General features: G+C 35.4%; 1 protein-coding gene across 1 annotated transcript; it reads right to left on the minus strand.

Moving 5' to 3' along the window:
• Positions 1 to 15594: 15594 nt before the first annotated feature.
• On the minus strand, positions 15595 to 16208 carry LOC111770806 (keratin-associated protein 19-3-like). The gene has a single exon (XM_023630143.2). The coding sequence runs from the start codon at positions 16146 to 16148 to the stop codon at positions 15927 to 15929; it is 222 nt and encodes a 73-aa protein (XP_023485911.1). The 5' UTR covers positions 16149 to 16208; the 3' UTR covers positions 15595 to 15926.
• Between the last annotated feature and the right edge of the window lie 4253 nt (positions 16209 to 20461).

Genomic DNA, 20461 nt, shown 5'->3' on the forward strand with positions numbered 1-20461 from the left:
ACTGAAATCATTTTGGGAAAGAAAATGTCATACTTTAAAGATGCTGGTCTACAAATGATCAAAATAGCGCCCAGTGATGGGACAAACATGGTAATAATTCAACGAATGCAGAAAGTGAGCATCTTGTTAATGGATGTTGAATTGTTACTGAGAACATATACCTTCCATGACCAGACAGAGGCCAGAATATTATTTTCACTCTGTCTTCCAAAGTCCTCATCTCCACAGCCAAAATGAGAATGGTGAATTAAACCACTGAGGTCACAATACCCATCACAAAGCTTCCGTGGAAGCCTGGATGTCAACGACCACAGCTTACTCTTTTACAGGAATTAATTGAATTGCATAGTAAAAGCTGAGTTACTTGAGCTTAAATGTCACTCTCTGCACAGTACTTTACAAATCCTCAGAAGTGAGGCTGATAAAGCCTGCAGCCTTTACATCTCAAATAGCATATGAGCCCCCCAAACCCTTTAATATTCCCTTGATTCCAACAAGGGAGGGCCTCCTACATGTTAACAAGTTTTAATTTAGTATTCCTTTAATCAACTTTGTGCCCATTAGAGGTAATTCTTTCATCCTCAAAGCCTTGGCTTTTATCTCAGCCTGGTTGAGATTCCCATAAACTCACTCCATGACATGAGGCAATCCCCAATCGTATTTCAAAAGATTATTTTGGTTCACTAATTATATATGACTGCTTCTGACTTCCTCTTTAAGAAGATATTTTATGTAAACGTCATGATCTGTCCACCATTATCCAAAACCAACCTCCATTAAAGGGTTAACCACTCCAGCTGAGTCCCTGAGGCTGACATATCTCTCAACTTAGTAATAATAATAGTAAGAATAGTAAGTGTTTATTCAAATATACTATGTGTCAGGAACCTTAGATGTATTCATTTATTTAATACAATCATCCTGTGAGGTAGATACTATTATTACCCTCATTTCACAGATGGCTTAGAGAGCTTAAGTAATAATATGCTCAAAGGCATCACAGCTATTAAGTGCACAAGTCGGATTTGAACTTAGGTAAGCAGACTCAAGAGCCTATGTATTTTCCACTTGCCTCCCCTACTGATTTAAAGGACCTTCCAGAAAGGAACTATGACAGATACTTCTTGATGGTATTTTCTATGACGCATTCAGATCTATTAAAAGGTTGGAGCATAATTTTTGTAGAGGTGGTTGATCTTTGGTGACTTCCTATCCATTTCCTTTTGGTCTCTGCTCATCACTCCTGTCACATCTATTCCTATGTGCTCACTCACCACATGCTCTTTCCTGGGTTCTAGGTCTCTCGCTGTGTCACTCCAGGTAACGCTGCCCTCTTGACACTCCATCTCTTGTTCCAGACTTGTCTCTTCATTTTCTCCTTTTCCTATTCCCTTTTTCTCCCAACATTTTTGTGTCTAGTGTGCCAGGGACACAACATTCGGAGTAATATACAGTCTGTCTTCCTCTCAATCCTCAGGAAATGAATTTACAGTTCTAACTGTGATCACACATCATGACTCCAAGTGTTAAGTGGTGATTTGATTTGACTTAGGGGAGTTTTTATCACCTATAGAAAAGTGGAGGGATTTTTTTGGGAGATGTATCAGTCAGGGTCTCCAGATAACTGAACCAATTTTATATATATATATATATATATATATATATATATATATATATATATGTATGTATATATTATACGTATATATATATATACATACTATTATATGTATATATATTATATATGTAATATATATACATTCTTATATATACTATATACTACTATATATGTATGTATACTATACACACTACTTGTATGTATAGAGTAGTATAGTATATATTGTATAGCATGCAATACCATATTATATATACAGTATATATAGCATATATATGGAGATATATATATATAGTGTGTGTCTATTAATCATATAAATATATAAAAAGCTTTATTTTAAAGAATTGGCTCACATGATTGTGCAGGCTGACAAATCTGAAAAGGCAAGGAGAGGCTGGCAGGCTGGTAATTCAGGCAGGAGTTGATACAGCAGTCTTGAGACAGAAATCCTTTGGGAAACCTGTTTTTTCTTTTAGTGTCTCCAATTGATTGGATTAGATCCACACACATCATGTAGGGTAATCTCTTTTACTTAAAGTCAACTGATTATAGATGTTAACCACAAATCCAACACATGTCCAACACACTCTCACAGTGTAGTGTAAGCCCTGACAGTTGTTGTTGTTGTAATGTGAGTGCCTGACTTAAGCTTTGATTGCAGAAGAGGGAGGAGGCATCCACTTCAAAGACTGCTGTATGGAATAAAATCATTGCCAGCCACAATGATAATGAGCTAGGCCACCTCCCCTCACTGAGGCTCCTTTGTTTTAGAGATCTTGGTTGATTTCAATAACCGATGACTTTTATTTTATTTTATTTTTATTTGTTTATTTTCCTATGTACATCATAATATATTTCAAATTCTGTGTAGATTACATCGTGTTTACCACCTGAAAACTAATTATAGTCCATCCCCTCACATGTGAGCCTAATCACCCCTTTTGCCCTGCCCCCTCCCCCGTTCCCCTATGGTAACCACCAATCCAATCTCCAATGTTATGTGTTTGTTTGTCATTGCTTTTATCTTCTACTTATGAGTGAGATCATATGGAATTTGACTTTCTCCCTCTGACTTATTTCACTCAGCATAATATCCTCAAAGTCCATTCATGTTGTCACAAATGGCCAGATTTCATCATTTCTTATGGCTGAGTAGTGTCCATCATGTACAAATACCACATCTTCTTTATCCATTTGTCCCTTGATGGGCACCTAGGTTGCTTCCATGTCTTGGCTATTGTGTATCATGCTGCAATGAACATAGGGGTGCAAGTATCTTTATGCCTTTGTGTTTTCAAGTTCTTTGGATAAATACCCAGCAGTGGGATAGCTGGATCATATGGTAGATCTATCCTTAATTTTCTGAGGATACTCCATACTGCTTTCCATACTGGTTGCACCAGTTTGCACTCCCACCAGCAGTGAACAAGGATTCCCTTCTCTCCACATCGTCTTCAATATTTGTTGTTTCCTGTCTTGTTAATTATAGCCGTTCTGACTAGAGTGAGGTGATACCTCATTGTAGTTTTGATTTCATTTCCCTGATAGCTAATGATGTTGAGCATCCTTTCATATGCCTAGTGACCATCCATATATCTTCTTTTGAGAAATCTCTGTTCAGATCTTTTGCCCATTTTCTAATTGGATTGTTGATTTGTTTGTTGTTGAGCTGTATTAGTTCTTTGTATATTTTGGATATTAACCCCTTATCTGATATATGGTTTGCAAATATCTTCTGCCAATTGTTAGGTTGTCTTTTCATTTTGTTGATGGTTTCCTTTGCTGTGCAGAACGTTTTTAGTTTGATGTAGTCCCATTTGTTCATTTTTTCTTTTGTTTCCCTTGCCTGGTCAGACATGGGACTTGAAAATATGCTGCTCAGACCAATGTCAAAGAGCGTACTGATTATGTTTTCTTCTAGAAGTTTCATGGTTTCGGGTCTTACATTCAAGTCTTTAACCCATTTTGAGTTGATTTTTGTGCATAGTGTAAGGGAATGGTCTGCTTTCATTCTTCTGCATGTGGCTGTCCAGTTTTCCCAACACCTTTTATTGAAGAGACTCTCCTTTCTCCATCGTGTGCTCTTGGCTCCCTTGTCGAGTATTAGCTGCCCATAAACCTGTGGGTTTACTTCTGGGCTCTCAATTCTGTTCCATAGATCTGTGTGTCTGTTTTTGTGCCAGTACCATGCTGTTTTGGTTATTATGGCTTTGTAGTATGTTTTGAAATCAGGGAGTGTGATACCTTCAGCTTTGTTCTTTTTTCTCAGGAATCCTTTGACTATTTGGGGTCTTTTGTTGTTCCATATAAATTTTAGGATTCTTTGTTCTATTTCTGTGAAAAATGTTGTTGGAACTTTGATAGGGACTGTATTGAATCTATAGGTTGCTTTAGGAAGTATGGACATTTTAACGATGTTAATTATTCCAATCCAAGAGCACAGAATATCTTTCCATTTCTTCGTGTCAACTTTGATTTCTTTCAACAATGTTTAAAAGTTTTTGGTGTACAGATCTTTCACCTCTTTGGTTAAGTTTATTCCTAGGTATTTTATTATTTTTGTTGCAATTGTAAATGGGATTGTATTCTTAATTTCTCTTTCTGCTACTTCATTGTTAGTGTATAGAAATGCAACCGATTCTTGTACGTTGATTTTGTATCCCGCAACTTGACTGTATTCTTTTATTGTTTCTAAAAGTTTTTTAGCAGAATCTTTAGGGTTTTCTAGATATAAAATCATGTCGTCTGCAAAGAGTGACAGTTTCACTTCTTCTTTTCCAATGTGGATCTCTTTTATTTCTTCTTCTTGCCTAATTGCTCTGGCTATGACTTCCAATACTATGTTAAATAAGAGTGATGATAGTGGGCATCCTTGTCTTGTTCTTGTTCTTAGAGGGATAGCTTTCAGTTTTTCTTCATTGAGAATATTTGCTGTGGGTTTGTCATATATGGCCTATAAGTGATGATTTAGACCACTTGCTTTCTCTCTTCTCATGCTTTAAATTTCCACTCTTATGTTTTAAATTCACTAATAAATGATCCTGCCAAACACTAAACCCACGCTCTTGACCCCAATAAAAGCAGAACCCAAGACCCATGCACATTCTCTCTCTCTACACCCAACCTCTCTGTGTGATCACAAGTGTGTTGTGTAATTTCCAGTTTCTTTAAGTAATAAATCCTTATTTTTTCAAAGTTTCCTGGTGATTATTGCTGAAAGGCATCTTACAATCATAATAAGGACCACAAGGTCCAGTCCAACCACAACATTGGTTATCTCTATAGCCTGAGATCAGCACACAGCACACAGCAACACCTAGATTAGCATTTGATTAAATCGCTGGGTACTATAGCCCAACCAAGTGACACATAAAACTAGCCACCACAGGACATATGATTGAGGAATGAACTAGTTTACATCACTTAGCTAGGAGAACTGTGTACTTACTTTTATTCTGGGCTGAAGCTACTATGAAAGAAAATGTGTAGGTTCACTTCAAATGAGTTCTATGTTAATGGCATTTATTGCTTTTTGGGGAGGTGAAGGACTCCTCAGTAGCTAAGCCTTGTTCCAAAAGAAGTATTGTGATTTTCATTACAGGCTCTGAAGAGGACTAGATAACTCTTTTTATTATTCCCAGTAGTGATGTCTTAGATACATGAATTAGGAAGGATTCCACCTGGTCTTGGATCTTTGAAAAAGTGGTGCAAAGACAAAAGAATAATTCAGAATTCATCCGAAGTTGTAGTATCCTGAGCAGAAGAGGTGGCACCAGCAGTGTCCAGAAGTAGCAGCAACCAACTCTAGCAGTGGCTAGAAGTAACCACAACAGTAATGGACAACATGATATCATATGTAACAAGGCTATTACTGTAGCATTGGCTTAGTTGCTGTTCCAGAAGTCTTTACATCCCTGGTTCCTGTACAGTTTGTCAACCCAACCTCCTAGCTTACCAACAGCTTCTTTGAGTTACCCATATTCTCATTAAATTTCTTTTTGTAAGTGATATCCATCTCATTCAACCAAGAACCATGTCAGATATATCCTATTTTCCTCACATCCTTTACTGCTGGAAGAAAAGTACATGGTGAAGACAGTGATAATGGTTTGGTAATCTTTCCTTTAACTCCTTTTTTGCTTATTAAATAGCACTGTCCTAAGAGATCTGAACAGAGCTTTGGAGAAGACTGGTAGAGAAGGCTTGAGTTTGGGCCTCTTCATCTGGCACAAATGACTGTTGGAACAGGGGATTTAATAATTTATTGTACTTGCATTATGCTTTACTGTCTGCCTAAGAAGCAATTCTGTGTGTCATATGGGCTGTTTAAATCTTTCTAGAAAATTATTTCAGTTATAATTTTAACATAAAAATATAACATAAAAGAAATTCAACTTATAATAGGATCATATAAAGTTTAATAGCCGTCTAGTGTTCCAGCCATGAGTGAAATAAAAAGGAAAACATTTCAGCCTATCCGTCTGTAATGAATTTCAATGTAGATGCATTAAAGTTGAGTAAATCTAGACTTCAATGAAGGAGCTCACTACTGAGCAGGGGAGAAAGATAAGCAAATGCCACATTATATAATAAGTGTTGTTGTGGAAAAAAGAAAAGATGTGAAAAGAATATGATTGAGGACAGACTTGGTTTTCTGGACCATGATGTAAGAGTAGTTTTCATATGCTAGGCCTTAAGGGATGAAGAGGTGTTTCTATGGAATGAAATAGAGAAAAAAAGGTATGAAAAGGAGATAAAAGTATTAAGGTAATAACAATAATAGTAATAGCTAGTGTCTATTGTTTGCTCTGTGTTTGGCCATTCTTTTGTGTGCTACAAATATTAGCTCATTTAATCCTCACCACAATCACAAGGAAAACAATGAAATTGTCTTCAGTTTGCAGATAACAAAAATGAGACTTAATGAGGCAAATAAATCGCCCAAGGTCCTAGAATTAATTAACATTGATATTGCAACCTAAGCAATCTGATTTCAAATTTTGGTCTTATAAACAGTAAGTTGAACAGGAAGGAGAATGGATTCTTAAGATGTGAATGGAGTAAAAGTTGAGTTACAAAGAATCTTAATAGAGAATATTGTGATGAGGAGATGTAAAAACTTGAAATAGGGAAGGAGAATTGGTAACGAAGAAGATGAAACCTCTCTGAGGAAGATTTAAATGACAGAACTAAGGGCAATTAGTAATCAATGAAAGAAGAGAGAAGAAAAATTGAAAATTATTTTCATGACTCATTTTTCAATATTTGAGTATTAGATGGGTGGAAATGCTAGAATGGAGGGTCTGGAGGCAGACAGCGTACATGTGTGAGAGGAATATTCTATTAGAAGATAATGCGACTCAGTTGCTGATGTGGACACACATTTGGGAACATTCTTCAAGCAGGAAAATACCAGAAGAAAGGCCAGATTGGGAGGTATACCATATTGTTCAAATAAAAATACACAGTGCTAGTTACATTTGAATTTCAGACGAATGACTTTTTTGTAGTATAAGTATGTTCCATGTGATATTTTGCACATTCTTATTTTGAAAACATGCTTTTTGTATATTGGAAATTCTAATTTCTCAGGTTGCCCTGTATTGTACCTGGCATTGTTACAGATATAGAGATATACATTTCAGAGTCATCAGTTTGCAGAGACAAGATCATTGATTGCTTTGAGTGGATGACATTACCTAAGAAAAATAATTTCTCAAAGGAAAGGGTAGGCACTGGGGTCTATGATAGAATGCAAAGCATAGCTCCTTCCCTCATTTACTCTCTTTGCCTTATGACTTTGTAGAGTCCTCCCATTCGGACTCCTGGCTCAGCCCAGTAATATGCTCTGACCAATAAAATGAGGCAGAATTAATAGTGTGTCAGTTCTGGGTATAAGTGTCCAATACCCTTGCAGGTAACTAGTTTGCTGTCGTATGCCTACCGTCTCTATAAGAACACGTCTGGTTTAGTCTATGGGAGGATGAGAGACATGTGGAGCAGACCCAATCACCCAGTTACCCACACAACAATCAGCCAACAATACCTATATCTTTTTTTTTTTAAATTGAGGTAACACATTGGTTTATAACATTGTATAAATTTTGGCTGTACATCAGTATTCTCTTAGTTATTCTGAAAGATGCTGCAATGAACATAGGAGTATATATATTTTTTCAAATTGGTGTTTTCATGTTATTTGGATAAATACCCAGAAGTAAAATATCTCGGTCATATGGTAGTTTTATTCTTAATTTTTTGAGGAATCTCCATACAGTTTTCCATAGTGGCTGTGCCAGTGACAGGCTCCACATCCTCTCCAATACTTGTGATTTCTTCTCTTTTTAATAATAGCCATTCTGATGGTCATAAGGTGATATCTCATTGTAGTTTTGATTTGCATTTCCCTAATAATTAGTGACGTTGAAGATCTTTTCACGTGCCTATTGGCCACCTGTATACCTTCTTTAGAAAAATGTCTGTTCAGATTCTCTGTCCATTTTTTACTTTGGTTGTTTGTTCTTTTGTTCTTGAGTTGCATGAGTTCTTTGTATATTTTGGATATTAATCCCTTATTGGATATATGATTTACAAATATCTTCTTCCACTTGGTAGGTTGTCTTTTGTTTTGTTGATGGTTTCCTTTGCCATGCAGAAGATTTTTAGCTTAAAGTAGTCCCACTTGTTTATTTTTTCTTTTGTTTCCCTTGCCTGAGGAGACATGATATTTGAAAAGATACTGATAAGGCCAATGTTAAAGAGCATACTGCCTATGTTTTCTTCTAGGAGTTTTATGGTTTCAGATCTTACATTCAAGTCTTTAACCCATTTTAAGTTAATTTTTGAGTATGGTGTAAGAGAGTGTTCTATTTTCCTTTTTTTTTTTTGTTAAGGAAGATTAGCCATGAGCTAATCTCTGCCACCAATACTCCTGTTTTTGCTGAGGAAGATTGGCCCTGAGTTAACATCCATGACCATCTTCCTCTGCTTTATATGTGGGATACCTGCCACAGCATGGCTTGATAAGCGTTGTATAGATCTGTGGCTGGGATCTAAAACGGCAAACCCTGAGCCACCAAAGTGGAGCATGTGAACTTAACCTCTATGCCACTGGGCCAGCCCCTATTTTAATCCTTTTGCATGTGGCTGTCCAGTTTTCCCAACATTATTTATTGAAGACAATTCCCTTTCTCCATTGTATGTTCTTGGCTCATTTGTCAAAAATTAGCTATCCACAGATGTGTGGGTTTATTTCTGGGCTCTCAGTAGTGTTCCATTGTGTCTGTATGTCTGTTTTTGTGCCAGTATCATGCTGTTTTGATTAATATAGCATTGTAGTATATTTTGAAATCAAGGAGTGTGATACTTCCAGCTTTATTCTTTTTTCTCAGAATTGTGTTTGCTGTTTGGGGTCTTTTGCTGTTCCATTTAAATTTTAGGATTCTTCATTTTATTTCTGTGAAAAATGTCATTGGGACTCTGACAGGGGTTGCATTAAATCTGTAGATTATTTTAGGAAGTATGGACATTTTAACTATGTTAATTCTTCCAATCCATGAGCAAAGAATACCTTTGTATCTTCGTTCATTTCTTTCAATGATGTTTTATATGTGGGACACCTGGATGCCGTTTTACAGTTTTAGCGTGCTGATCTTTCACCTCTTTAGTGAAATTTATTCCAAGGTATTTCATTCTTTTTGTTGCAATTGTAAATGGAATTTTATTCTTGATTTCTCTTTTTGCTATTTCACTTTCAGTATGTAGAAATGTAGCTGATTTTTGGATATTGATTTTGTGCCCCGAAACTTTGCTATATTCGTTTATCATTTCTAATAGTTTTTTCTTGAATTCTTTAGGGTTTTCTGTATATAAAATCAAGTCATCTGCAAATAGTGATGGTTTTACTTCTTTCTTTCCAATTTGGATCCCTTTTACTTCTTTTTCTTGCCTGATTTCTCTGGCTGGGACTTCCAACACTAGGTTTAATAAGAGTGGTGAAAGTGGGCATCCTGTCTTGTTCCTGTTCTTGGAGGGATAGCCTTCAGTTTTTCACTGTTGAGTACGATATAAGCTGTAGGTTTGTCATATTTGGCCTTTTTTTCTGTTGAGGTATTTTCCTTCTATCCCATTTTATTCAGAGATTTTATCATAAATGAATACTGTATCTTGTTGAATGCTTTCTCCACATCTATTGAGATGATCCTGTGAATTTTATTCTTCATTTTATTAATGTGATGTATCATGCTGATTGATTTGTGGATATTGAACCATCTCTGCATCCCTGGAATAAATCCTGCTTGATCATGGTGGATGATCCTTTTAATGTATTGTTGTATTTGATTTGCTAATATTTTGTTGAGGATTTTAGCATTGATGTTCATCAGTGATATTGGACTATAATTTTCTTTTGTTGTTGACCTTGTCTGGTTTTGCTATCAGGGTTATGTTTGCATTATAGAATGACTTAGGAAGTGTCTCCTCCCCTTCTATTTTTTGGAAGAGTTTGAGAAGGATAGGTATTAAATCTTCTTTGAATGTTTGGTAGAATTCACAGGGGAAGCCATCAGGGCAGGGACTTTTGTTTTTGGGTATCTTTTTGATTACTGTTTCAATCTCCTTACTATTGATTGGTCTATTCAGATTCTCTATTTATTCCTTACTCAGTTTTAGAAGGTTGTCTAACTCTAAGAATTTATCCATTTCTTCTAGATTATCCAATTTGTTGGTGCATAGCTTTTCATAGTGTTCTCTTATAATCTTTCATATTTCTGTGGTGTCTGTTGTAATTTGCTTTCTATTTCTCATTTTATTTATTTGAGCCTTCTTTATTTTCTTCTTGGCTAGTCTAGCTGAAGGTTTGTCAATTTTGTTGATCCTTTCAAAGAACCAGCTCTTAGGTTCATTAATCTTTTCTATTGTCTTTTTAGTCTCTATTTCATTTATTTCCACTCTGATTTTTAGTATTCGCTTCATTTACTGATTTGGGGCTTCATTTGTTCTTCTTTTTCAAGTTCCTTTAGGTGTATTTTTCGATTGTTTATTTGAGATTTTTCTTGTTTTTTGAAGTAGGCCTTTATTACTAAACTTCCCTCTTAGTAGTGCTTTTGCTGTATCCCACAAATTTTGCTATGTAGAATTTTCATTTTCATTTGTCTCCCAGGGTTTTTGAGTTATCCTTTGATTTCTTCATTGATTCAATAGTTGTTCAGTACCATTTTGTTTAATCTCCACATATTTGTGACTTTTCCTGTTTTCTTCTGGTAGGTAGTTGATTTCTAGTTTCATAATGCTGTGGTCAGAAAAGATGCCTGATATTATTTCAATCTTCTTAAATTTTTTGAGATTTGTTTTGTGGCCTAATATGTCATCCATCCTAGAGAATGTTCCATGTGTATTTGAAAAGAATGTGTATTCTACAGTTTTTGTGTGGAATGTTCTACATATGTCTACTAAGTCCATCTGGTCTAATGCGTCATTTAAGGCCAATGTTTCCTTGTTGATCTGTCTGGATGATCTATCCATTGATGTAAGTGGAGTGTTAAAATCCCCTACTATTATTGTGTTACTGTCCATTTCTCCTTTTATGTCTGAATATATATCTCTTAAATTCTGAAGTTTAGGTGTAATAATGTCAGATAAAGTAAGTACAGACTAAATATAAGTTATTATTATTAGTTATATTGATGTTGGCTTATGGTTATGCCTCTGCATCAAGCAGAGTGCCTAGCATATTATAAATGGTTAGTAAATATCTATACAAAAGATGAATAAAGCATGATGTTTAAAATGAAAATAAAAGCTTAATTTTCATTTTCATCAATAGAATCATATCATTACAATAAAAGTATTCCTAGTTTAATGGAGAATCAGGTATATAAATAAATAATTAATATATTAGTTCTACCTTAGATTTACTCAGTATATATTTTATGAAATATTTTCTGTGGATCAGCTATTGCTCTCGGCACTGAGGATTCAGCAGTAAGTAAAACAGATTGAGTCCTTTCCCAAATGGAGTTTACATTCCTTAGGGAAGACACATACTATGTGAATAAACAATCAAATATGTAACATCCATTGGTGATAAATGTTATGAAGAAAAAGCTGTATAAGAGACTGGAGTCCAATAGGATAGTCAGGAAGTGGCATTGTACATGATGCTGTCAGGTGCCTTGTGGAATAAGAAAAGGCATCCCAACAGAGGGAATAATTACATTGATTTTTGAAGATGAGTAGGAGCTCATTATAAAAAGTGAAGAGCATAGCATCTGAGGTGAAGGAGCAGCAAAGATAAAGGCAAATATTTGAGAAAGATTATAGATTATTTAGGTAATTACACATGTTAATTCAGTCAGTGCTTATTGAGCTTCATATCTGGTGGACCAACTCCATGTTCCATACTCTTCTGCAAATTGACTTTCAACAGAATTATCTTAGATTTTTTCCATATCAGCACATTGAGAGCTGCATCATTTTCTTTGTAATAGTAGCATTTGTGTCATCCCAAGACACATAAGAAGCCGTTTTAAACAAAGGGCTTTTAACAAAGGGACCAAAGGGTGAGGAGAGGCTCTGAATCCTAGGAATCAGATAAGAATATATGAGAAGGTACAGCCATAGTGACAGCGACAAGTGACAAATGATGACTACAGACTTTAGAAAATGAGTAAAATGGGATATATACATTAAGAAGCTAGCAAAAAGCAGTTACCAACTGGATATAGAGATGAGAGAAAAGACATGGAAAGCCTCTACAAATCCTGACCCGAGTGGCTGTATGGAACACGGTGCCATTATCAACCAATTGGACCATAGAATTCATATGCTTTCTATAACCCATAGAAAGGTGTTTGGCAGAAACATAGCTAAACACATATCTCTAGGTTCATAGCTAAAGCCATAGATAGATCCACAGCTTCTACCCAGTCCTACACATTTTGGAGACCAGGAGTTACATTTGTTGAATATGTTTAAAAAAGAAAAAACCTTTTTATTCAGTCTTTGAAAATTGATCAGGTATGTTGAACTTTTATCCTATACACATATATGATAAAACATTTGCTAAACTATTCCTTCATATTAATAGAGCATTTTTCATTGACTAAAGAGTTTTATATTGATTTTTATCATTAAATTGCCTATGACCAATCTGAGTTCAGTAAGGAGATGTGATTATGACCATTACGTCTCTAAAACACTTCTCAGTGGAGGTAAGAAATTTTACTTTCTGCATCCATGTTTCAAGATATTATTCTCCCTCCAGCAGCCGGCCAGTGGAGAGCTGGTTAAGTTTGCGCTCTCCACTTCAGTGGCCAGGGGTTTGCAGATTCAGATCCTGGGAACACACTTAGCACTGCACATGAAGCCATGCTGTGGTGGCATCACGTATAAAATAGGGGAAGATTGGCACAGATGTTAGCTCAGGACCAATTTTCCTCACACACACACACACACACACACACACACACACACACAGGCATTATTTTCCCTCCAATTCTGTCCTTTAATATTAATCCTAGATCCTAAGTTATGCAATCCCTATTCACTAGCATATCAGCGATACACCTAACACTATTATGCCTTCTTCAAAATTAGGACATATATCTTTAATCAGGAGATTTCCAACCTTCCTTACCTTCAAAAGAAATGTGTATTCTAACGGCTTACTGATACAATAGATATAAACAAACATTCTCCCAACAGAACTATTTAGTGACCTCAATTTAGAAATGTGCTGCATGTTCCTGGTTTCCAATTCTTTAATAATCTAGCCAACAACAGAAGCATAGCTTTTGCAATTTGCTTCTAAAAGCCATGACATTCAGGAAAATCACTAATTATGTTTGAGCAAAAATAAAATTTAATAGCATCTGGACAGTTCAGATCAAAAATCAAAAAGACCTTCAAATAAGGCCAGCATTTAAACGTACATGCAGGGTATGCAAGGTTATATCTATTAGGATGTACAGTCTGTCTGGAGAAAATTGTGTTGAGCAATCGTGTATTATATATTCTAAGTAATGATTCTCTAAAAGCCTCACAATGTTTTTATATGTTCATCAGGGAAAGCTTTATATAGATTTACACCCCTTAAAGTGCACATGTAAATGTTCAAGTTGCTTCATATGTTGTTAAATTTTAGACAATGGAAAATGAAAGATCAAAGATATACATCATAAAGAATAGTAACTACCATTATCATTATTATTAATCCACAAGGATCATTCCACTGCACTTTTTGGTTAACAAATAAAATAATTATCAGAAGAACTCCTCTATTTTATCCCAGGTATTTAGAACATACTAAGCTTTATGTATCACTGGCACGATTAAATGCGTGCAAAAGGGATGTGCTAGAGATTCTTTGAATCAACACCTTCCAGTTTAATGGCACTTGGCCACGTATTTACTCTGGTTCTCATGTCATCCTGAGAAAAATATGTAAGGCACATGCTCTGTAAGTCCCTGGGCCCTTGATCTATAAATTCTTCTCTTTCTTTATTTTCCTTTTGCTTCCCTTTTTGGCTTTCTGATCTGAAATCTAAATTACAGTGTAGGTAAAAAGGTAACAGTTTTTCTGTGAGAAATTGTTCATACAGTAATGTTCCTCCCTTAGGTTTACAGAAAAATAATAAGAATTTCTCAAGGGGTAAGTAGTGGGGTCCAAGTGTGAACTTAAGTGGATTCAGACATGTCTGGCCATGTCAGACAAACCGGTGAAACAGGCTGCTCTGGTACACTTTAAAAGTTAGCTAGGAAAGTTTCTAGAGGGGGATTCAATCTGTGTTCACTGTTGATGTTCCAGGAAGCTTGTTCCAAGTGGTGAACTGATGGAATAAGCCTAAAAGAAAGTTACTCTGGAGAGACTGAAAACTTTTCTAGGAGAGAATAAATCTTGAAAGAAGAAATAGACAGCTTCCTTGACCTTGACTGAGTATGGAGCCAGAGTTGGTAGCCACGAGAAACTTTTATGAGTAAAAGATTTTGTGTTTTACTAGGGTTTGATTTTGTACCATTATCTATTCATGAGAAGATCTATAGAATATTAAGACCCCCTCTAACAGAGTATAAAAAGAAATCACAAAATGCCCCCCAACCCCTATTTTCCATAGAACGCTGTACTCTAGTGTGTCATGGCACTGCTAGGTGGATCAGCCTTATAAGGGACAATGACCCTCAGTAGATGCCACTATAGAAGTGTCATTTCTGCCCAGGAAATGAGCGATACTTCCCCATCTCCTCTCCTGCTCCAGAACAACAGTTGGAAGAAAGCAAATTCATGGCTGGCAAGACCAGAGATACCAAAAAGAGATTCAGCGGGGGAAAGGATGAATAAGCTGAGTGTAGAAGATATTTAGGACAGTAAAAATACTCTGTATGATATTATAATGATGGATACATGTCATTTCATATTTGTCCAAACCCATGAAATGTACACCACCAAGAATGAACCCTAACGCAAACTATGGACTTCGGGTGGTTACGATGTGTCAATGTAAGTTCATCAATTGTAACCAATGAACCACTCTGATGGGGGATGCTGATAATAGAGGAGGCTGTGGGTGTGTGGGAGCAGAGGGTATATGGGAAATCTCAGTACCTTCCTCTCAGTTTTTTTGTGATTCTAAAACTGCTCTAAAAATATTGTCTTTAAAAAAGGAAGATATTCAGCTAACAGCAATGTTACACTGAAGAATGCACTTGAATGTACATGTGAGAATTACATAGTTCTTAGTAATCCCATGAACACTTGAGGGACATTTGAAGGGGCTAATACCCTAAGTAGACAGGGCAAGTTATTTTCATTTAGTGTTAATATGACACCCTATATGTTCTCAAGCTTGTATATATGGAGAACTAGAAACATTTCATCATACTATATCACATAGCCACAGACCTCCCTGCTTCATAAGTACAAGTTTATATCAGTTGCAAAAGATGTTAAAATAATAAAAATAAAAACATCAAAAAGAACCAAAGTATTTATATCATGAGTAACCAATTTACTAGACAGAAGTAAATACAAGTTTTCTCTAGGATCTTGCTAGGAAGATGACATCATAGTAATGGTGGCAAAAAAAACTAAACCAAAAAGAGGATATCAGACTAGAATGGTTTTACACATTGAATCTGCATTTAGATGGTAGGTTCTGGAGGTAAAAAGTCACCAAATATTCATAGAAGCAGTTTAACCATAATAGTCATCAATCAATTGATCGCAGAGAAAATAAGATGGATGATTGGGGATTAAAGCACAAGATAGGACAAAAGAAGTCAGAAGGTTTTTCTCTCTGCATCCAACTTCAGCAATTTTTCAGTAGAAGCTAGAGAATCCATATCCTCCATAGAAGGATGGGCGGTGGCATCTGTAACCGAAGCCTCCAGAGCCCAGTCTGTGGAAGCTGCCACACCCAGAACCAAAGCTAGAGCCCAGTCTGTGGAAGCTGCCACATCCACAGCCATAGCCATGGCCCAGCTCACTGGAGCCTCCAAAGCCATAGCCCAGGCCTCTGTAGTAGTCGCTGTAGTGGCTCATGGTATCAGGAGTGGTGAGTTGTTTGCTGTTCAATGCAAAATTCAAAGTGTGAATGTCGACATCTTTATAGTGAGGCTTATATACCCTGATCAGAGAATGTGATAAAACACATGCCCCTCCTTTAGTATCATTCCATGAGTTACACTTGCCTGAGACAACCCATTAATCTATAGTCCCCTGACCACAGACTCATTAAGAATGTCTTGAACCTGCTTGGCTCCCTAATTAGGTTGGTCCTGAGCTGGTTGCTTTAATTTTGTTAGAATGAATTGCTGTTTCTCCAAAGTATAGACATACCAATCCCTAAATAGAATTCTTTATTACCAGTCACTTAACATCAGTTACATTAAATATTGTTGAATTTCTAATTAAATATCTTCTCATCACTGGTATTTGAGGGTGGTTGTAATTGATTCTACAAAATATTGAGAAATAATCAAAGTTAAGACTCAAATTTATTACTTTCTTCAAAAGACATATTTTTTGCACCATGAGAGGCAAAGGATACACCTTTTTATAAAAGAACACCTTAAGTTTAAGATTTGGCTCACCTTCCATGTATAACAGAAAACAACACCAACAAAAGCTCACCTGACTTTGAGAGTTTTAGAAATTTGACCATGTGCAATTGATAGATTTACTTTTAGCTTTACACACCATCATACTTGAATTGGTTTAAAAACATAGCAGAATTGGAATCAGAAGTAGAGAGACCATCACAGTGATTGAAAATCCATCTTGTGGGAAGCCTTTCCACAGTTCTCTTTTTGTATGCTAGGCTCTTTCTTCAGAATAAGTTCTAGTCTCACCACTACTACAAATTCAGATTATACTTCCCTCCATATACTATTTTCTCTCTGTCTCTACCCTCTACCATTTATCCATGTATCATATCTTTTTAAAATCTCATGTTAAAATTCACTCAACTTCCTTCCTCCATGACTCATTGCTACATCCAGGGAAAAGTGTGAAGTGGGTAAATCGTTCTAGCTCCACCTATATACTCAAATCAACGTGGCAATTCCTTGCCTCTAGATATTCATAGTCAATATAATACATTTACCCGTATCTTCTCTTTACCTAGTTTCTGCCCATTTTTTGTTTTCAAGCAATTTCTAAGTAACTTTTCCTAAGATATCAACTAAAGATTTCTAAAATATTGATAATATTTTACTTGTTTAAAACACATTTCAACTCCTGAGGTTATCTGAAATTTTAAAAACCCTCATACAAACTGGAATACTTAGTAAATTCTCTAAATGTATAGCACAATTGTAAAAATGAGCAGAGAATAAGGAGACACTCTTTGGAGACAGTTGGCCTGGTATTCACAGAGTCCCTCTGCTCAGCCCAGAGAGTTAGTTACCAATACCCAAAGCCGACCCACAGCTTACTAAGCCCTATGCAAATGTGCCCATATCTTGAATCTTGGGACTCAAGAAACTTGTTTTATATGACTTTAACCATATTGCTAAGCTTTTACTGAGATTTATAAGTAATATTTGGACGACATTTTTTTGGTGGATTTTTTCATTGACCTGACAGTATCTAAACAAAACCTAGCATTTAGTTGGCACTCAACAATATTTTTTGAAAGAATTATATGACTTTAACGGATATTAAAACAAGGACTGTGCATATCATAACCTAAGAAACTCATTGGCTCTTCTAAGAAATATTTTCAGGCTGACATGAGTTCCAACAGGTCTTCTGATTTCAAAGTGGCATTTAACCCAATATTAGCCTTTAATCTTCATACTACTCTAACCCAGCTTCATTCTATTTTTATTTCTCATTTCAGAAAATGAGCCAATGATAAAATGAATGTTGTTATTTTTAGTGAATCGTTTAGAAGTATGAACAAATTACATAGAATTAAAGATCTCACATTCTTCTTGTGTGGCTCTGTCAGAGCATATGACCATGACTAACGGCTACTTTTTCAAATGCATGATACTGTTTCTGTGTATAGAAGCAATATGAGAACTTGTATAGAATAACTATGAAACTTATATCAATAACAAGTGAAAAACTTCAATAACAATAAATGCTAAATGCGCTCTCAAAGAAGAAAACACACGACTATGGTATGCATCATTTATAAATGTGCATTAGCTGTAAAAACAATAAAAACACTTTGAAAAATATGGAAAAAATCTTCTTTTTTCCCTATGTGCACAAGCAAGAAAGTCACATTGGAAATTTCTTCAGAAGGTTATCATTTTTCTGTCCATTCAGTGGATCAAAAGCAGATTTAGATCATTACAACTTTTTAAAAAGTTTTAGCTCATGACCCAGGTTTCTGTTCATGTTGATGCATGGAGGAGAAAAAAATGTTCTCACGTTTTCTCTGGAAGTAAAGAAGTCTTTTGTTACAGATTCAAAACATTTTCTCTCACCTTAGATACAGATCAATACAAGCTTAAACAGAACAAAATTATGATAATATTGATTATACTAAGAACGTCAACAGCAGTAGTAATTGTATTGATTACTGCTTGTCAGCCCCATGGAATCTGTCCCTGGAGATATTAACCAAATGAAAGGAAAAAGAGAAATCTTGTCCTACTGGGTCAAACTACCCTGTCCAATCCTTCAATGGAACAACCTGGCTCTGTTTCCCCTGCTCAGCCCACTGTGATGCTACATAATACCACCCTGAGATAGCATTGCCTGAAAGAGGAGGTCATGATGGGCTTGTTGTTGTTGTCTTACCTAGAGTTAAGTTTTAACGTTACTCATTGTTTAGCCATATTCAAAAGCGGATAAAACAGAAATTGAGAGGTACAATTCCCTATATCAGAACAATAAAAATGTTAAAGAAACATAGATGTTAACCTAAGTAAAGGTACTAATTTCCATAAAATCAGTTGTGATAATTTAGCTCTTTTTATAACCATGGCCAGAGCTTTCAAAATGATTTATCTGACGACATTCAAGGTGAAAATACATAAAGAGAGAGACAGTATAGCATAATTGAATACCTGAGGCTCAGAAAAGCAGGATTCTGACCCTAGTCTTGCTACTAATTAATTCTCAGGGAAAATCACTTATTCTGAGATTGTATGCCTGCAAGATTATAGTGCAGCATTTCAGAGTTTTAATGTCCCTTTCAGACTTTAATTCTATCATTTCATTTTTGTCCTTTATTTTATTACACTTTTCCAGCTTATACCAAATATCATTAGGTTCATATCATTACCTGAAGATACCATTTAGTTTAAGGAAAACAATTTAGGAAATCCAATATTTTACCCATCCTATTCCTTATTTCTTATGCTGCCAATCAAATAGTATTTTAATTAATTAATTAATTTTGCTAAGGAAGATTTGCCCTGAGTTAATATCTGCTGCCAATCCTCCTACTTTTTTGCTGGAAGAAGATTAGCCCTGAGCTAACATCTGTGCCAATCCTCCTCTATTTTTTGTAAGTGGGACACCTCCACAGCATGGCTGGTGAGTGAAGTGGGTCCATGCCCTGGATCTGAACCCGTGAACATGGGCCATGGATGTGAAGCGCAGAACTTTAACCATTCAGCCACGGGGCGGGGCCTAAAATATTACTTTTGAAGGGATGATTTTAACTGAAATTTTTCTTTTCATAATCTAAAAAGAAATTATTGACTGGTACTCTTGTACAGCTGAAACGACTTTCATTTCCAGTTTATCAATGACTTTTAGGTCAGCCTTATTTTATATACACAACAAACTAGATGAAAACAGAAGATTATGAATAAAGGAAGATAATATATAATTCAAAGATTCATAGAAAAATAGAGGTTACTTTCTCTAAAAATTTAGAAATATGGATTATAAGATTGTGGAAAGAAAGTTTGCTCTTGTTACAGTTTTAATGACATGGATGTTTAGCAACCATAAATAGATATATCTAACACCACTTGTTTTTATTTAAAAAAATGGAGAAAATCAAAATTTTTGAAAGAGGCAAACGATCAAGTCCAAATTTTGAATTCCATTAATAAATAGAAAGAGATAAAATATGAGATATGTAAAATAATTATGTTTCTTAAAATATATAGAGATTTAAAGCTCCACAGTTGATTTTTTTCTTGTCAAATTCAATTCTGAAAGGTATGTGACTAAAATAAAGAAAAAGAAAAACATTTTAATTGTTTTGAATTACTAATTCTCAAACTCAAATTCTTTTTTATATGTTAATATGTATATACATATGAATATATCATTGTGTGTATTACTTCTAATTGACAAATAGTAAAATTTACATGTAAGTATGTACAAATAATTGAGTCAAATGAAACCCAGAAAAAGCCATATTTTCTATTTCAAATTAG

The sequence above is a fragment of the Equus caballus genome, chromosome 26, assembly GCF_041296265.1.
Source record: "Equus caballus isolate H_3958 breed thoroughbred chromosome 26, TB-T2T, whole genome shotgun sequence".
Classification (NCBI taxonomy): Eukaryota; Metazoa; Chordata; class Mammalia; order Perissodactyla; family Equidae; genus Equus; species Equus caballus.

What these genes read in the sequence shown, in the direction of transcription:
- LOC111770806 (XM_023630143.2), bottom strand. Translation starts at nt 16,148, where the DNA reads ATGAGCCACTACAGCGACTACTACAGAGGCCTGGGCTATGGCTTTGGA.